Source organism: Sebastes umbrosus, chromosome 11 (assembly GCF_015220745.1).
Source record: "Sebastes umbrosus isolate fSebUmb1 chromosome 11, fSebUmb1.pri, whole genome shotgun sequence".
Classification (NCBI taxonomy): domain Eukaryota; kingdom Metazoa; phylum Chordata; class Actinopteri; order Perciformes; family Sebastidae; genus Sebastes; species Sebastes umbrosus.
Window position 1 is genome coordinate 21,267,437 of NC_051279.1, and position 20,558 is coordinate 21,287,994.

At 41.9% G+C, this 20,558-nt stretch overlaps 1 protein-coding gene across 3 annotated transcripts in view; it reads left to right on the plus strand.

Annotated features, from left to right (window-relative positions):
• Positions 1 to 3,691: 3,691 nt before the first annotated feature.
• The window catches only part of col14a1a (collagen, type XIV, alpha 1a), a 150,482-nt gene continuing 133,615 nt past the window's right edge, over positions 3,692 to 20,558 (plus strand). For all 3 annotated transcript variants that reach the window (XM_037785871.1, XM_037785872.1, XM_037785873.1), the window contains exons 1-3: positions 3,692 to 3,886; positions 5,413 to 5,522; positions 18,750 to 18,863. In XM_037785871.1, coding sequence (XP_037641799.1) covers positions 5,429 to 5,522; positions 18,750 to 18,863 — 208 coding nt within the window. In that variant the 5' untranslated portion in view covers positions 3,692 to 3,886; positions 5,413 to 5,428. The remainder of the gene's footprint in view (positions 3,887 to 5,412; positions 5,523 to 18,749; positions 18,864 to 20,558) is intronic.

Sequence of the window (20,558 nt, forward strand, 5' to 3'; positions counted from 1 at the left end):
CCTGTTGGGCTTGAGTTTACCATGTTATGATTTAAGCATATTTTCTATGTTAAATGCAGTACCTGTGAGGGTTTCTGGTCAATATTTGTCATTGTTTTGTGTTGTTAATTGATTTCCAATAATAAATATATACATATGTTGCATAAAGCAAACATATTTGCCCACTCCCATGTTGATAAGAGCATTAACTACTTGACAAATCTCCCTTTAAGGTCCGTTTAATTGCGATTAAATATTTTAATCAATTGACAGCCCTAGATAAATTATGTGCATGCAGTTTAAATTAAAAAAAAAGAAATAGTACTTTGTGTGCGTAACACTTCCCTAAACCTTCTCAGTGTCAGACCGAGTATAATTGGCTGTCAAAGTTTGAACTTTTTTATATACTGTCTCGCCACAAAGTCCCCTGGTGCTGTACCATCCAGGTTTTACAAATGTGAGATCTGTCACGTATCACCTGAATGCACACACTGTGAGACAGCAGCTGATCTAAACTGCACACATTCTTCTCATTCCTGCAGGAGTTATTATAAGTACAATTGTTGAAGGTGAAAACTAAGATTCCCTACTCCATGCCACAGACTCGTATGACAGGAAACAGGATGTCTGGTCCAGCAAAGTTTTTATCTACTTTAGTATTAAACAGTCCTTGACAGTAATGCTAAAATCTCTATGACCACTAGGAAGGGGAGAAGTACCTGCAGTGAACAGATATTTGTTGCCGTGCAATGACTTTAAAAACTTTATGAGGCTTCACAGTTGGACCATATGGCGCTGTGCTAAATGACCTGTGGATCAACTCTACCATGTGACTGATGCATTTATTCATCAGAGCCACAGTTGGGATGGACAGCGACGGCGGAAAGGTAGACAGAAGGAGGAATACAGATTAGGAAGATGGTGAAAGAGGGACAGAACAAGAAGGAAAATAAGGAAGAAATAAAATCATAAAGGGACTAATAAAGATGGGAAGACATCAGGAGAAATGAATAGATGAAAAAATAAAGAAAGAAAAAGGGGCACACATTGAGGACAGCAGCATGGTTCATCCATCGGGCAGGTCGTTAGGTCTGTTGGCCTGGGCGTCCTTAGCGAGGAGCTGTCAAATAAAAGCCACCTGGGACCGCAGCCACTCAGAATACAAAGTCAAACCACAAAATGACGATTTAATGTTGTCTATCTTAGTAAATGGGGTGTAAAATATTAGGACTTCAAGTTCTTTTCATCTGATTTGTGACCAGGTAAATTAGAGATCCGATCTTTGATTTCACCTATTATAACGCCGCCAGCGTGGCCGTAGACTCTGGCAGCCGGTGGTGTTTTTGTTTGGTGTGTGGTCTGCTGCAAACGGGCAACAGATGAACGGGAAGGAGATGACAGATGGACAGGAAGGGAGGAAGGGGCTGGAGGAAGGAGGGAGGGAGGGAGGAGGACAGAGAATCCTTATCCACTTGATTACAGTGTTCATGGCATCTGGACAGTTGTTTGGCTAAGGCGTACGCGTGTGTGTGTTAAGAGCATTTGTTTGTGTGTTTTTTTATGTGTGTGTATTGCCTCAGGGACACACCTGGAGTGTAGCTATTCAGCATTTCAGCCACCGGCACATTTCACCAGCCTCTGTTTCCCATGACTCCCATTCTTCCCCCTCAGGGCAAGTCACAAAGTCTCTTCAGCAGCCGACGAGCTGAGTGCATAAACAGGATTACAAAGTGCACGCAAGTCTTTTTTTCTCAGCACGATAGAGGAAATACTGGCGTTGACCAATCCAATGTGATGCTCATTTTAGATTAAAGGTGCACACTACGAAATTCAAATTTCATATCTATTGTCTCCACACGGCTCTCAACATGGAGACGGGTGAGCCGGCGGCTTGCAGCTAACAGTGAAAACAATGACAACAATGCTGACAGAGCTAACAGTGTTAACCTGGGGGGGAACCGGAGGGTGGGCACTACGCTTCCACGATGATGTCGCCGGTCGGGACGGCGTTATCAGCTGTAACCGCCATAAGAGCGCAGTGAAAAATTAACCACCGACTGTATAGATGGACGACGCATCTCCACTTCCTCCCGTTGTATAACAGTGAAGGCAAAATATCCCGGATACGAGAGCTGCCATCTTGAGATTTTGACGTCATTTGAAGCCTGAGTCTAGGCAGTAGTGATCGGGGGGGCTGGAGCTGCGGTATCAAGGTCCCGCCCACACACCTGTCCGAACCAATCACAAGCCGAGCACGGCCGCAGCTTGCTAAGCATGAGCTACCTAGCTGCTACGTTAGCACTACATTAGCTGTTTGGCTAGAAAGACACAACAACTAACAATAATATCTCTATAACTTCATTTATGAGCAAATTGACACATGTTCTATTACACAGACTTGTGACAGTTATGGAAGGTTAAAGTTACATCTCCTCGCTTGTACAATTTCCGAGCAACTGTCAATCATGACGTCTCACCCCCTTTATAGCATCAAATAGGCTAACTTATTAAAACCAAACTTATTAGACAAAATTAATACTTGAACATACATCAGCGTGATTACAGCTACTTAAAATGACAGAAACCATCTTTGGGAAAAAAATATTTGACGTGTACTTTGACTTTTTAGTTTGGCCCATGTCCCATCCGCTAACATGGAGGGAGCGAGATTTATTACCTATACTGCAACCAGCCACCAGGGGGCAATCCAGATGTTTTGGCTTCTCTTTTGTGGAGCTCCATTTTTATATGCATGCAGTTTATGGCCCCAACATGCACTAAAAAGGCACACACAGCCAGCCTGGCTGTGTCAACAAAGCACAGAAAAGCTCAGATTACAACACACACAGTGGAGTGGCATCAATCTTCTCATCTATGTCTCAAAATGTTCAACTACTGCTTTTAAAATGTCAGCTGACTGATTTAACCTATAGCCTATATGATTTGCTGATGAACCTAGTTGACAACTTGATGGATAGATAGATAGCCTACAGTAAATAAAACCTCTGGTTTCAGCCATCCCTTCTGTTAACATAACAATAATGGACAAACATCAATGAATGAGTTTAAACGCACAGAGGTACACTTCAAAAAACATTATATTATTTTGTTTTTCTGACTTGTGTCATGGAATAAGTCTTATTTTGAGATTTGTTTATTAAAAAAAAAAAAATCTCCCAACAGGTTAAGATTGATGTTCTTTGTTGGAAACAAGCAAAGTGATCTGCAGAGAAACTGTTATCCTCATCTATGATGAGATCAAACTTTGATCCGAGGTGGAAACCTGTGTGATTGTGCCTTTAACACCGGAGCTCGCAGCGCAGCGCAGCAGGGCATCATGGACACGCACCTGCTCAAAGCGCTCAAAGCGCACTGACACATTTTCAGCCGGATTTTTTTTTTTTTCTACTAGTCAAAAAACACAGAAACCGAATTTCAGAAACGACCATAGTGGCTCATTTTTAAAAGCCGCTGATTCCGGATATGTGCCCACCACGACACGTCCCGTTGTGATATCGCGGAGACGCACATAATAAAGGGCCCCAGAGGAGCTGGAGCCGGATTGAAACCTGCAGGTTGGAGGCGGACACTTTTGCGCAGCGGCACTGGGTCTCTCTCTCTCTCTCTCCCTCTCTCTCTCCCCCTCTCTCTCTCCCCCTCTCTCTCTCTGAGATGAACCGTGGAGAAGAAGGAGAGGGTTGGGACAGGAGGGAGGAATCGCTGGAGGGAGGGATGGCTGAATAACGAGGAGAGAAACACCCACTCCGGACTGTATCCGGAGAGAGAAGGAGGGAGAGAAAGAAAGAGAGAGAGAGAGAGAAAGAGTAAGAAGAAAGAGAGCAGTCTTTTGGTATTCAGAGGATTTCCTTTGGGGATAAAAGGACGCTTTGAATTGATGACTGGAGAGGTAAAGGCGATTTCATTCATTCATTGCGCGTGTATATATGTGTGAGTGAGTCTGCCTCAGGTGTGCTGGAGGAGATGTGAGTTTTTTGAACGCAACGATTTAATTTGAATAAATCTGATAATAAGCTTTGACCCACATCTGGCTGTGGAAACTAATTTAAACCAGTCAAGCAGCACTTTGAAATTATCACTGAACTGACTGAAGACAAACCTTGGAGATGAATAAAACTTGTGCAGTCTCACTGGCAGGTGGAAAAATGTGGATTTTATTTGGCTAAAGACAGTTTTTCCTAGAATAAAATAAGTGCGTGCGAGAATCCTTTATTTTGATTAATTGTATTCAAGTAGTCTGCAAATTGTGTTCTACAAATAGCTTTTAAAAGCACATTAAGCATATTATATAGACTGCTTAATTTGAATGAAGGCGACGCCTTTACCCTGGTTTCCATTAACCAATTAACCAGTTGCAGAGTTGCCCTTTGGACTGGAAAAGACGAAATTATGCAAACTGGAGACAAAGAGAGAAACTTTCTGGCTTAATGTGATTTAGATTTGACTGCAATGTGCCTTTCGGTTTCATCGCATGAGTAAAAAGAGATAAAAAATGTAATTGAACCTCACTCTGAGATCTCAATTTAGTGAGATTAACTCTCATTTGTGTGTTAGAGAGAGAATCATTTCCATTTAATCTTTCTCATTTCCCTCTTCATGTCCTGAGGCTATGAAGAGAGAAATCCTATTTTCCTGGAGTGTTTTTAATCAATATGCATTGTCATATTTCTGGCCTTTTGACACTGTCTGAATTGAAGGAGCTGGCCGTCATTTCAATACCACAGGGGTTACCTCCACATCACAGAATGACTCAATCCTGAAACAACTTGTGTTGCACGTGCTGTTTTATTCATACCACTGTCAGAGAGTGTGTGTGTTTGTCTCCCAAGGAGAGGAATTATGTCTGTGTCCACCCCCGGTGTGTAATAATGAGTGGCAGACTGGAGTAGGGGGTGAAGGAGGAGAGGAAGAGAGAATAAAAAGTGAGGAGGGGTGAAAGAAGGAGATGAAGAGGAGAGAGGAGCTGTTGTGTTTGCTTGTGTGGCTCTCATGAAATGTTCCCTCGCTGGACTGTCAATCAATCTGTCTATCACACAGTTTGTCCTCCATCTTTTTTTCTGTCAGCTCTTTTGTTCATTTTCTTCTCCTCTCTTCCCTCAAACAAAGTCCTGCACTGTTTTCCCCCTTTAGTGTGGGCGGGAGGCTCTGCTGCCGCTCTGCGGTCAGTCTAGACTGTCAAACTACTGCTCTGTCACTGTATCAAAGTGGATATTAGACAGGAGTTAACTGATTCCAGATCAGCGTTTTGTGTGGGCAAGGTGGGACTCCTTCACCCACAGAGGCTCTCTGCAGCTGAATGGCATTCATGGTCACTGAAATCCCCCTTTCTTTATGTCTCTGACTGCCTTTCTTTCTTGCTTTTCCCCCTCTTTCGCTTTGTATTTTCTCATCATAATCTTCCTTCTCTCTCTGCAGGTCTGCTGGTTGTAGGATGTTGTCAACGGGGCAGATTCGGTGGTGCTTGTGGGCTCCACTGGTGTTACTGGTCCTAGTTTCCCATTTCCCCTCCAAGGCACAGAGTCAAGGTAAGTCCTTTTTCCTCCTCTCCAGTCTTCTCTCTCTGCTCCTCACCCTCCCATCCCCTCCTCCTCTCCTCCCTGCCTTCCAAGCAAGCTCCCCTTTTCCACCCCATCCAACTTTTCTTTGCTTTAAAGTCTCTCCTCTCCTTCCTCCCTTCACCTCTCTGCCCTCCTTTATCTCCATATCCTCATCCCTTCCCTTACCTGACCTTTCTGTCTCTTCTCCTCCTCCTCTTTAAACATCATTCCTCACTCTGCCGTATCTCTGTTTGATGTGCAGGCTCAGTCCAATCAGATTACATCACACTCATGATCATATCGCCTCCATATCATCACGCCATTTCACCCCGGCAGCACGGCAACGCTTGCAACTCCTGCTGCCACGCTTCACCGGGGCTTTAATAAGTGTTGTTGTTGTAACGTGCGCTTCAAGCTGTGATGATTTGCTGCGCGATGTGCTGCACAATATATAACACTCCAGTGTGCTTCGCAATCAACCTCACCTCAGCAAACCTGATTTAATCACACTGAGTCTCATCAGAAAAGTGGGCCGTTGTTGGTTTTGTTTTTTGGATCTGGATGCACCCTTAACAAGAAACGCACATTTGAGTTCCAGTGAACTGTGGGTTAATATGTCATTGTGTGGCATTATTAGCATCAGTGGGCAACTCCGGGGACTGAAAAGAGAAACCAATGCTGAAGTGCCTTAAACTTGCATTCTTTCTAATGGCCAGCAGGGGGCGACTCCTCTGGTTGCGAATAGAAGTCTGATTGTATAGAAGTCTATGAGAAAATGAGCCTACTTCTCACTTGATTTATTACCTCAGTAAACATTGTAAACATGAGTTTATGGTCTCAATCGCTAGTTTCAAGTCTTCTTCAATACAGCATGATGATCATTTAGTAAATTATGGTTCCATTTAGAGTCAAATAGACCATAAAGCAGGGGATGCTTTAGGGCGTGGCTACCTTGTGATTGACAGGTCGTTTCCACGGCGTTGTCCGGTCTGGAAGTTGTCCGTGTTTTCATCTTAAGCTTGGGACACACCAACCCGACATCAGAGAACTAGCAGTGACAAAGGCTGACTGTTGCGTCTCCTCACGTTGCTTCATTTTGGCCGACAAGTTGCACCCAAACACACTGCAAAGACTACAGCCAACGACCAGTTAGCACAGACGTTTTGCGCCTTTCCACACCAGCAGGCGGCGGTAGTCTGTATTCGTCATTCAAAAAGGGAAACCAGAAGACCGAGGACTGCGGATATACAAGATGTTGTGATACGTACATGAAATAAAGTGCCGTTTGCCGACCATTTTCACACCACTCTTTCTCACCATTTAGCATCTTTCCAGATGTTCATGTCATTGTGAAAATATCCGTGTATTACAATGATCAGATGAGAAGAAGGTGAAAAATGAGAAGAACCTTCTGTGTTTTTCCTCTTGACTTCACTCGTTGGCTTGCTTTCCTCACTTCTGTTTCTCTTCTCGTGCACTGATTCGTTTAACCTGAACAGCCAATCAGAGTCACGCCGCCGCCGATTCAACATGCTGAATCGGCCAAAAAGCCTCCAACAGGGGCAGACTAGAGGTGACGGTGCAGGACACAAAGCAAAAACTAGGCCGACGGATGCTCACCCCATACTGTCTAACGGCCTTTACAACTTTAACTCTTTCGCCGTGTGTTTTTAGTTCATGACCGTTAATTGTAACATTTTGGTCACCTAAAAATGTCTTATTCAGCGCTCGGTTGCTCTTAGCTCCACCCTCTCGTGTCACTTCTAGTTGCAAAAAACAACAACATGACGATGGCCAAAAATTAAAATGGCAACAGCCAAAATGCCGAACTCGAGGCTTCAAAACGGCAGTCCACAAAGGAATCCGAAACAAAGGAATCCGTTCCTATCATGTGATCAAGACCAGGAGGTTAGCTGATTTAGTAATGGATGTTGGAGGATATTATTCCAGCTGTAGGATGCTTTTACTTAAATTCAGCTTATTCCAACAAACTAATCTGAGAGCTCTTTTCTGAATCATATAACTGCAGAGTGTGTGTGTGTGTGTGTGTGTGCATGTTCATGGGAGTGTGTGTTTGCAATTGGCAGCCGATGAAGTGCAAAGGGTCAGACCTACTGTAGTTGTCTGGATAAAGATCATATAAAAATGAACCCAAGGGACACTTAAACATTTAGCTGACCCTGCGCGTGTCTGTGTGTGTGTGTGTGTGTGTGTGCGTGTGTTTGTGTGTGTGTAGCTCACATTCCTTCCAGGATGAGGAGTTAGAGGAGCGGGGAAGCAGCAGGTCTTGTTTAAAGGAGCGCTACACGTAGACCTCAACTAAAGATTTTTTCCCTCTCTGAAGTTGTTTAAAATCAATAATCCACATATGACACAAACCTGAATGGATCCGTGTGTGGCTGCTTTGTGTTTATTTACCAGTGGAAGACCTCAGTGAACAGCTTTGAAATGAAAGAAGAGGTTTTCTATAGTTTCTTTTGTCTTTCACCCTCCCTCATTTAGTTCCCACTCTTTGCTCTCTCCTCGTCTTTCTCCTGTGTTCTCTCCCTCCATCCTTCTCGCTCTGTTTCTCTTCAGTTATTTTCCCTCATCTTTGTTTCTCTCCCATTCTCCTTTTCTCTCTGAACACTTTATTCCAATTTCCAATTCTGTATAGGTCATGTTTTTCATTTCAGGCAGACAGAAACGAGAGGTGAGATAGAAGTGTGACACCATAAATTAGGCTGGTGGGATTTGATCCCAGTGAATTACAGCAGAACATGGACGACCTCCCAGACACTATGGGAGCGTGCCCTGCTCAATCCCTTCATTAGGGAGCATGTGATAGCCATTAATTTTTGCCCGGCCTGTCTCTGTGAGCTGCAACATCTGGTCAGAGGGGATTTGAGCTTGAGGATTAGTGTGTGTGGAGGATGTTTGTATATACAACACAAATGTCTGGGTACCGTTAGGAACTCCCTCTACCAAAGAGTGTTCAGGGAGGGGTTTTCTCTGAAAGAAATGACTAGTGTAGCAAATGATCTGGCATTCACACCTACAGTAACAAGCTGTATTTAAGATAATTCAAAGGACAAGTGTGTAAGAATTAGGGGGATATATTGGCAGAAATGGAATATAATATTAATAAGTATGTTTTCATTAGTGTATAATCACCTGAAAATAATAATTGTTGTGTTTTTGTAACATTAGAATGAGCCGTTTATGTCTACATAGGGAGCGGGTCCTCTTCATGGAGTCCGCCATGTTGCACCGCCATGTTTCTACAGTAGCCCAGAACGGACAAACCAAACTGTGTTAACTTTTCCTGCTTGGGCCGGAGCGATAACGTTACTTTGTTAAAAACAAATGTGGGGGGACACAAATGTAGAAAATGTCATGGCAATACATTCAATTGTTTTTGAGATATTTCAGTCTGAACCAAAGTGGCGAACAGACAAACAGACATTGACATCCATAGCACATCGGCTAAAAAAAATCATATCCTCGGCAGCCAATGGGCAACCTCCGGGTCTGAGAAGTGAAGCCAGTGTGGAAGTGCCTTAAACTTGCATTATTTCTAATAGCCAGCAGGGGGCGACTCCTCTGGTTGCAAAAAGAAGTCTGATTGTATAGAAGTCTATGAGAAAATGACCCTACATCTCACTTGATTTATTGCCTCAGTAAACATTGTAGTAGTAACATGTGATAAATTATGGTCCCATTTAGAGTCAAATAGAACATAAAGCAGTGGATGCTTTAGGGCGTGGCTACATTGTGATTGACAGGTTGCTACCACAGCGTTGTTCAGTCTGGGAGTTGTCCGTGTTTCTGTTGTAGAACTTTAACCCTTTCACAGTGTATTTTGTGTTCATAAAAGTTAATTATAACCTTTTTGGTCCGCTAAATATCCCTTATTCAGCGTTCGGTTGTACTTAGCTTCACCCTCTCGTGTCACTTCCGGATGCAAAGTACCAAGATAGCGACGGCCAAAATGCCGAACTAGAGGCTTCAAAACGGCAGTTCACAAACCAATGGGTGACGTCACGGTGACTATGTCTACTTCTTATATACAGTCTATGTGTGCAGCATTATATTTCCTGCTGATGCTGCTTTTTGCGAATGCAAATTTGTTGTATCGTATATGAATACATTTTTTCAGAGGCAAGATTTGGACACAATATATAGTCTGCACTGCACATGAAGCTTCAGTTACACTTCCCGTTGGAACGGCTCTGATTCTGTTCTTAATGCAGAAATTGAGCAGCGTGTAACACAGTGGGTTGTTTTTCGTTCTCTGGCTTGGCATTCAAAAGTATTGAAAAGGGAAATGTAAATCTTTTTCTCGGCTCACTTCTCAGAGGGTGTACGGAGTGACCTGTCGGCACTCTGTGTTGCTGTTTCCAATGCAGCAGTGACAAAAGCAGTATAGATGGAGGAAGGATGCCTGATGGTGGAAGTTTGCCACCATTACATCTGAAACCTTGACCTTGTTTTTGTCATGCCTTATTTTTAATTAAGCATTTATTTTTATAGTCCGTTCTGTTCCCTGGATACGTCAGGTATAGTCACTGTAAAGATGCTAAATGTGTGTGGGTTGTCCTGTGTGTTTGTGTGTGCTTACTGTGTGCATAGTTAATTACTCTAATTGATTTTGTTGATTGGCTGACAGCCCGCGTCAATACCGTGCTTCAGGACACATCACAACAGATTATGTGCTCGAGAAAACATTTACAAAGATATTGCAATTTTGTGTTTGTGTGTGTGTCCAGATACCTGTGTGATTGTGCGTTGAGTGTGTATGGTTAGAGGGCAGCCTGGTAAATTAGTATGAGTGAAAGTGTTGGCCAATAATTTCAGTTTTAATGAACAGGAAGAGAAGCCAATGATGGGAAATCATTTATTCATAAACAAAAGAGAGGTTGAGATGCAACAACCTGTTTTGAATTTTAAAAAATGCTAAATTATCCAAAACTCGACTGCTGGTAATCCAGCATGTCATAATCGTCAGCCACTTTGGACTAAATGGAGCATTGGATCGTTGGAGATGTGATGTGCAGGAGGCTCTGTTTTTATTGTGATTGTAAATAAACAAAATTAACTTTAATTAATGGGAACATGAGCTTATGATAATTTATTATGGAAATATGAGGCTCTGGCCAAGGATGGCACAATGTATAATACTAACACTCTGGATATCCAGTTCACTCTACATCCAATATGCATGCATATGCCAAATTACACAGTATGGTTACCACAGTGTAGCTGGAAATAATGAGTGTCAGGTGAAGTATTTGCAGTCTGAAAAGCATGAAATAGGATACAAGCGTTTTTCAACATAGTCTTGCCTCCTAAATTCACAGAGTGGAATAGTTTACAGACCCTGAAGTGGCTAATGGTTGAGGAGATATTGTTGTAGTACAACGTTGTGAATCGGCTCCTTGGGTCCTGGTTTTCTTGAAGTAACTGAGAAAAACTGTCATATAGTGGTAAGAAAATGACACGTTTAAAATTAAACTTGCTGCAGTTTTCTGCAATTAAGTAACCAGAGTTTATAACACATGGGATGATCAACATGTCTTCCATATATAATCCCAAATTGAAAGAAAACTCCTAATTGTTTGTCTAGTTCTGGCCATCATTTCTATTGGTTATGATAAAAGTGTACTCACCAAGTAATTTTTCTACAACAAAGTCAGTCAAGAACTGGCAAGAAACCAGGGGTCAGACGATCAGAGAGGTAAAACAAAAAAGACAGCAGATTATATCAAACCGGCAATAACTGTTTTATTGGCCACTTGGAGGCAGCGGAGACAAGCTGTAAACACAACATGGGATTTTATCACTTTTAAGTTGATGTGGAGAACATGCAGTGGGCTACCTCCGGGTCTGAAAAGTGAAGCCAATGTGGAAGTGCCTTAAACTTGGAAATTTTTCTAATAGCCAGCAGGGGGCGACTCCTCTGGTTGCAAAAATAAGTCTATGAGAAAATGACCCTACTTCTGACTAGATTTATTACCTCAGTAAACATTGTCAACATGAGTTTATGGTCTCAATCGCTAGTTTCAAGTCTTCTTCAATACAGCATGATGTTCATTTAGTAAATTATGGTTCCATTTAGAGTCAAATAGACCATAAAGCAGGGGATGCTTTAGAGCGTGACTACCTTGTGATCGACAGGTCGTTACAACGCCATTGTCCGGTCTGGGAGTTGTCCGTGTTTTCGTTTTAGAACTTTAACCCTTTCACAGTGTGTTTTCAGTTCATGAAAGTTAATTGTAACATTTTGGTCTCCTAAATATGTCTTATTCAGTGTTGTTCTTAGCTCCACCCTCCCGTGTCACTTCTGGTTGCAAAAAACCAAGATGGTGACGGCCAAAATGCCAAACTCAAGGCTGCAAAACGGCAGTCCACAAACCAATTTGTGACGTCACGGTTATCCACTACTTACATACAGTGTATGCAAACGTTAAAACAGTTGTCTGTTTACAAGTCCAGCAGTTATGGGTCAAGATTAGCTTTCATTTGGAGTCTTGTTCACTCCAATATTCACTCTGTTTTTGGTCTCCACCACTGAGGGAAATATCTGTCTCTTCAGCTGCTAAATACTCCACTATATTTACTAGATACTATACTTTACTATACTTACTAGCTTGCTGTTTGGTCCTGGGCAGGTAGTGTACAGTGGAGTTTTTGCGAGCTTTTTTGCTGAAAACAACTGCCTACTGCGGCTGAAGACTGAACCACAACAGTAACATTGTGGGTCAAATCCAAAACAATTAGCTGAAAGAAGCAAAAAAGCAACGTTGAATTGAAGGTAACTGCAGAGTCTGGTAACAATAACTCCCAAATAGTCATGTGTAGTGTGTGTTAATGTAAACATATTGATTAAAGCAGCCTTTACAGACTTTATTTGGAGGTAAAACCGAAAGTGAGCACACCCAAAATGTCTGTAATAATCTCTTATTGTACAGCAACACTGTGTGTGAGTGAACTAGAGTAAGTACAGAGGGTCAAATTTGAAGCAGAAAGTCATCTGTAAACTATGTTTAAAAACAGTTTGGGTTACAGTTTTACTGTTTGCCTTCGTTTTCATTTCAAAAAAGGTTTGGCTAACCTCAGGGTTTGTTTAAAAATGTGTAGGATTGTCTGACTGATCGTGTTTCTTGCTCCGACAGACTTTATTGAAGCAATGTTGCCACTGCATGCTAGAGTCTAAAATGTCAATATTATATTTAATTTTGTTAATGCAACACTTAATATATGTCAGTTTATGTTTTGAAGTGAACAAAGGAGTGACCTACACCTGGAAATAATCTGTGTTAGAATAGCAGACTCTAAAATGTAATATTTCATTTCCAATTTTCAATCATCTCCTGCAGAATCAACCTAGCTGAGTATTTTAATGCTGATATTTTTTTCACCATTGTTTGGCAGTCGTGCAGAATATTATGGCTTCCTTCATCAGACTGCACATGGGGAAGGATCATCCAACAGACTCTTAATTTTCAGCCAGTCCTTAAGAGATATTTCACGCTCACGCACACACACTGTGCTCACACACTGTGCACACACAATGCAGCAGAGAGATAAGGGTTGAGGGAAAAAGGCATCACTTACACAGGTAAAGCGATGAAAGAGAGAAAAAAGGCGTTAAGCCACTAAGGGACAGGAGTGGCGGGGGAGGGGGGTGCAGAGGAGGAGAAGATAGGATGAAAGAGCGGAAGAGTAGACAAGGGAAGAGGAAGAGGAGAGGGAGAGGAGAGTTTAAACCCAAGGATGAGAAGAAGTGATAAAAGAGTGTTTCAAGAGAGCAGCAGAGGAGATAAAAATGAGTGGAGAGGTGGAGAGAAAAAGCCAGAGTGGATTTGGGTTAAGTGCTATCTCGATGAGCAGAAGTAGTTCTTGTACTGACGAGACGCCGGCCTCATCAAACGACGCGCGCTGCAGCGCTGGATAGACACTAAACACACACACTTCCCCCATCTCCCTCGTGTGTACAGTACAGTAGCTATCTTGTGGTGACAGTGCAAGCCAGCAGTTGTCATCCATAAATCCAGCGTATTAGTGACGCTACTGTAGCCTGAATACTCACTGTGGAGTCAGTATACTGGGCTAATCTGGAGAGAGGAAAACAAGGAATTAAACAGGGCTGGAAAAATGAAGGGGATGGAAGTGTAGGAGGGAAGATGATGGAGAAGAAGAGGAGAGAGAGTGTGAGGGAAGAAATAGGAGAATAGTGGAAAAAGAGAAGACAAAATGAAGACAATGGGAGGAGAAAATAGATGGGAAGAAGCGGATGAGGAGATGAGAAAGATGATGGTGATGAGAGGATAGAGAGAAGTGAGAAAGGGTTAGAGAGGATGGAAACTGGCACTGAAAAGAGAGATTGAGAAAAGCCAGAAAGCTCAGAGAGAAGACATGAGACGAAACAGAGCAAAAAAAAAAGACAGTTTGAATAGAAGTTGAATAGATTGATGAGGAAGAATGAAGGCTAAGCAAAAGGAAGGGAGGAAGAAGAAGAAAAGAAAGGATTGTAAGCGAGAGCAGCAGGACGAAAAGAAGCCAACACAGAGCAGGACGGCGAGCCAAATGAGGCGATGGGAAGAAGAAGAAGCTTGCAGGAGAAGAAGTTGAAACAGAGACAAGGGAACGAGAGGAGGGGATGGAGAAGAGGAGATGAAGTGAAGCAGAGGATTGGACAGCATTTGCTCATCTACCAGGAATCCCTGCTAGCTTTCACCACTGCTAATCCTGAGAAGAGTCATCCCTTCTTAAAATGGGGGCGTCAAGCTGTGCCTGTATCGCTCTAACCCACATAATGTCTGTTCATAGTAGGCCTCCAGTTTAAAGACTTCATACTCCCTACAGAGTCGCGAGATGAGAAGTTCATACTACAAATTAGGCCCTTTTGAATTTAGGTTCAGCCGCATGAGGTGAGAACATGTTAAATATAGTTTTAAAAGGGATTTCTATAATTTTCTGGCACGGAGGGTTCCTAATTTTTTTCTTTGAGGCCTCAGTGACTCAGACTATTTACTGGAGCTAAGTTGTGTTGCTAAGCAGTCGTCGCCAAATTTCTGCCAAATGGCTTTTACTACCTGGCAGGAGGCTTATGCAAGGAGCTGTTGGGGGGCTCGCTGATTCCAGCAGTGTAACCCTCTCAGATGAATGGCTCTGGTTTATGTGATATACTGTTGCGCTATACACGGGTTTAAGCTCTGTAAGTCTAGGGTGGAGAGCTTAAGCCACCTAGGCAGCGTCTCTACAATATTTACGCAAAGTCAAAATCTTATTGTGAGAGGATGTCGTTTCACTAAAGCATCTTGGCACTCAGATTCAGAGAGAGTGTGTGAAACGCTGAGCTCTTGGATGATATTTATGGCTCTACGGTGGTAAACAAGAACAGACGTGGCGGTTTGCGAAGGGTAATTTATATCGGAGACCCTCGTGTTCTGTCAGCATCCGCAGCCTTTGGAGCTATTATGTCCATATTCATTAATCATAGTTGCTGTCACTGACTGGAATAGCCTCCAACTCATAGACCTTGACATGCATTCACAGAGTAAAAGAGGGTCACACTTGGCTCATTCATTTTTTAACATACGTTTTCTATTATAATTCAGTTGGTGTATGTGTGTGTGTGAGTGTGTGTGTGTGTGTTCATTGACATGCAAAGCAAAGTGAAAGTATTCAAGGCAATTTTCACCCGGTTATTAGTACCCTGGCCTGTCTGCCAACTCAATTCAACTATCATCAAGCACACACTAAATGATACCAGAGTAATAATCTACCAGTACTATCACAGGCTTAAATTATTCATAGATCCGTATTGTGTGGTGTAATTATACCGTTTCATGCGATGCATTTTGAGTATTTGGTAGGTGGCGCGTTGTGATTACTTAAGAAAAGGAGTGAGCAAAATGTAAAAACTGTGAAGCGCTGCGCTGTGTCTCTGCAAAACGATCAAACAGCATCACAAGATCTAGTGATGAAAGGTTTAAGAAGTTGTCCTTGTTTGACAACTTGGGACTGGATTCTCTTATTTTGGCTTCTTTAAAAGTTGGGACTTGACTTTAACTTCAATAATACCATGACTAAATTATTAAAGGGGGCCTATTATGCCTTTATGCTTTTGTGCTTTTCTCCCTTTCTTTTAGTGGTGTTTTTCTGTGAATGTAAAAAGTCTGCAAAATTAAAAAAGTTACAAAGTTACTCTCCCCCACAGAAACACTGCTCCTGAACTGCCTAAAACACCTTGCTTCAAGTACCGCCTTTTCTTCCGTAATGTGGTGATGTCACCAAGTAATATATTTTCATAATACATGCCTAGAGGCTACTTTGACACGCCCTCAAACTGCAGAGTCCGAAGAGTTTGAATCAGTTGTCCAATCACAACAGAGTGGGCCAGCTGACCAATCAGAGCAGACTGTGTTTTCTTTTTTTTGGACAGTCGGTATTAGAAAAATAAAGCATTTTTTGAACATTAAAGCATGTAAACATATTCTAGTAGAACCCAACCCAAAATGCAAGTAGGCACCTAAAATAAGGACAATAATAGGTCCTCTTCAAGGGTGTTTGGAGGGAATGTCATGGCTGAAATTATTTCTTGGTAATTGATTTTACAGTAGCAGCCTAGAGAAAAAGTAGAACACTTAATTATACACTAGATTATAAACATACCAGCATATTCATTATACTAAAAGTCAACTAAATCTACAGTTTTTTGACCAATGTTGACCTGACTTGATTCCCTTTGTCCCACCGTTCTTATGAAGAACCTAAAAAGAAATTTTAGCTAGCACACTGGGTGTGAAATAGACTAACTCAAATAACTTTTCTGCTCACAAAATAACAATAATGCAATTTGGGAAATGCTGTGCTCCCTGATTATGGCCTGATTGGGATTTTCCATTGAGAAAGATGGAGGTCTGTTCTCATCAGCGAGTGAAAATCCTGCACAGTACACCTCAGGTTTGTCAACATCATATCACCCATTTTTTCTCTGCCCAGTTTCTCCATAATGCCTGATGTACAGTCTTTACATGTCAGCACTCTACAAACATTCATCACATGCTGTTTATTGGCAGATCAGCATCAATTTGTATAGGTTGTAGAATCGCTAATATGGATCAGCAGTTAATATTCCCTAGATACCTCCAGACACAGAGGTTATACTCTGGTTCTTTATTTATATAAATTGCTGATAAGTTAGCTTCCTGACTGAAATGCATCCAGAGAAGAAAATTATATGTTTCTGTGTCCACCAACACATTGTCGTGTGAATTTGAATCAGAAATACTTTAGGATTCTACTCTTACAGGGATAGTTTTGGTGTTTTGAAGTGAAGTTGTATGAAGTACTTATCATAGTTTGTGTATTACCTACAGTAGACGACGGTTGGCACGCCCCCAGCTTAGAAAAACAGACAGGAGTTACTGCACGGAACCAAAGCAAATACTGCTGTGGACGGGGACGGCAGCAAAACATATTCAAGCCATCTAAAAGAAAAGCTCACCTAAAAAAAATCAGTATCAGTGTACGCTATATTTGGAATATTTTCGCCGGTTTATCTTGCCGTCAGACAGCCCTTTCCGAAGGGGAACTGAAGCTGTTTTATCCATCTATGCTCTCGCCAAAGCCACCAGACTCCATTAACAAAAAGAGTCATTTTAACTCGCAGAACATGAGAGTTGCTGGTCTACCGCTGCCTCGATCGCTTACTTAGTTTGTGCTATTGTGAGACTTTGGTGAATTCGATCTAACCGAAGTCACACAATAACACAAACAAACTAACTGATCGAGGCAGCGATAGATCAGCAACTCCCGTGTTCTGCGAAGGGTAAAATTACAATTTTTTTCAGTGGAGTCTGGTTGCTTTGGTGAGAGCATAGATAGTCAGACACATTGACTGTATGTCTGTCTCAATAATGATCGTATATTCTAAATATAGCGTACACTTAAACTGATATAGATTTTTTCTAGGTGGTCCTTTTTTTTTCACTGTATTGCTTTGCTCCGGTGTCGGTACTATTGTCTGCTTTTCCAAGCTGGGGTTGTACCGGCCGTCATCTACTGTAGATAATACACTGACTATGATAAGTACTTCATACAACCCCACTTGAAAACACCAAACCTCCCTTTAAGAGCATGAATGGAGCTCTAAATGATTACAAAGAAATTGTGATTGTTTCTAACCTCTTCAGTTTATTTTTTATTAACAAAGCACAAAGAAAATCAATATATTAGTCTCAGAAATCTTGTGCGACCCCATCTACTTATTAAGTGCCATCCTATCCTTGACACGTTTTTTAAAGAGTGCTGACAGGTAAAGTGACTTTACATTGGCGGTGTCATCAGATTTATGGATGACAGTGTCTAGTCATTTATAGAAACTTTGTAGAAACATATTAATAGTCAGTGGATTGTGGTGTACGTAAACTAACATAGGATGATGTAGCGCAGTGGGGAAATGGTGATATGTGTCGCAGACATAAAGGTCATGTCAGCGACTTTTGTTTTTATCTGAGGTGAATTTGTAGTATTCCATAATACTACACTTGATGCTGCTGCTGTCTGCTCTTTTCTTCAGTGGTCTGTCTGTAGATTAAAAACAGTCAAATTCTCTTCTGCTTCTCTGCCACTTTTTGATTCTTCTAAATATGCAGTCTAACTACATGCAGATTCATTTCTCCATGATATTGTGAAGATCAGAAATGTACGCTCGCATATTGGCACAGGCAAAAAGCGCTGCATTTTCTTTTACTTTTCTTCACTGGTTTGTGACAGAAATTTAAATCATCCCTCCCTGCATCACTTGTCCTTGGGATGTATCTTATAAAGAGAATTTGACTGGAAATATAGTTTCTTCTAAATCTCTGCCTTTTTAAACCTTTTTCATGCTTTTTTGAGCCGAAGCTGAGCTGTATGCCATGCGGACCTGCTTCTTTATGTGTTGCTCTCATGGATACAGGAACTTCAAAATTGAAATTCACTCAGCCCTCTCTGTCCTTCTGTCAATCCATTTATTCATTTCCTCTCTGGGTCATTTTGATTTGTGGCTTTTCGGGGTGAATATTTTGGTCTCGGTGGTGGGTTTAACCTGACTTGTTGTCATGTTAACATATGTTGACTGGTGGCTTGGATTAATATCATATTCATTCATCAACATTTTTTAATTTCCAATCATTCCCTAGCTTTATTGAAGCTGATTTAATTGTGGTTAATTGTTTTTTTCAGTTCCATCGCCGAGGAGGCTGCGTTTCAAAGTGCTGAGCTCAAGCAAACTCCTCGTTTCATGGAAGGAGCCCAAAGGAGACTTTGACAGCTATCTATTCCTCTACAACAGCACAGGTAGGATCAGTTTGCTGTTTAAACACACACACACTCTCTGAGGAAATGCTTCTATGCCAAAGAAGTGGGACTTTTTGAAATGTTTGGGGGGGAAGGATCCCATTATGACTTGGATTTTCTGTCTGTCAGGAAGGATTATGTAATTTACTTCTTATCAGAGCTCCTTTGAAGGGATCACACTCTTGAGAGATGTGGAGCACTCAAAGATTGTCCTGCACCTCTGCCAAGTTTGAGACAAAGGAATGTATTTGCTGCGTATGCGGAGCCTGTCAGCAGATTTGAAAATGGGACTGATGGGTACACAGGACAGTAGGTCTTACACTGAGTCATGATGGAGTTCAGGCCAGGACGGATGACAGACAACGGCATTAAACCGCATTATCTCTGTACGGAGTTATGGGCATGATTGACGCCTGACATCCTGCTTTTATCCTGCATCTGTCACCAGTCGATCATTGTACTGACACAGGTCGTGACCTTGAGTGCAGGCAGTAATCACCCTGTAATTACCACTGACGTCTCCTTCATCATGTAATCACAGTGCACCTACCTTCACAGCCTTCACATCAGTTGCTTTTACCTTTGTTGGTGTTAATGCTGTGCTGAACACTGCAGACGAGTCTTTCGCAGCCGTTGTAAAAATGAATAAGTGGGACTGAATAAGCACTCTGTATCATAAAACTCGCTTCTCGCAAACAACCCTTTGCGAGAAACGCCTCGTCTGACAATTTCTTGCTGCCGCCGACAGCTGAAAAGAGAACAAAAACAGAAATTTATGGCCACTTCCTCTCAGGGAGGAGTGCGGCAGTAGCTCCCTGGCATTCAGCAAATGCAGTAAAAATATCCCAGTGTCCTCACACTTTGTGGTTAATAAAGTCTTCTTTGATAATAAGGAGGATGAGGACACAAATTATACTTGTCCTGATGTCCCGTCTGAGTCAGATGAGGTGAACAACACCAATGGTAAAGCTTGTTAACGCTGGCTGAAGTCCTTTTGTTGAGCATAAAACACCATTTTAGATCACAAAAGGAGCTGTCAGTGTGGCAGCTAACCTTTTGACTGAACATGCTCTCCCTTTTCTCCTCTGAGTTTTTCTAAAAAGGAGCCACTAAAGTGCAACTGGATAAGAATTCAGGTTTTAGGTCGAAGCAGATGACTAATTTCTGCCTCAAAAATGACAAGCTTGGTTTTTCTAAATGCTTATATTCTTTTAAACATTGCCCCTTGTCAATGTTCCCCCCATTATAAGCTTGTATCCTTGTGGATAATGTAACCCAAGTCTTATTGCATCAAAATGTGTTTAACTTTATCCTGTGCTTCTCTGTCCAGTGATTTTATTCTCTTTTCCATGACAGTGCATGAAGTAAACTAAAATAAGCACTTGTTGGAAGTCTGTTCAATAGCCTGCCAAAAATTTTGAAATTCAAATAGCGTGGGTTGCGTCTGTGTGTACTTGCATATTTGTGTATTTATCAGTGCCAGATGTCTATATTTACTCTTCCAAATCTCAGCGGATATAAAGCCAAACCCTGCAGAAAAAAAGTTTATACTGTTTGCAACTGAAACTTATTGTTACACTGTTGCTGCAAACCATTAGAGGAATCATTTGGGTATTGGAAAGCTTTTCGAGCATTGGGAGGTACAAGAGGTGGTGTAGAAACCAGCTGTGATCTCTGAGGTTGAACATAGGTTGT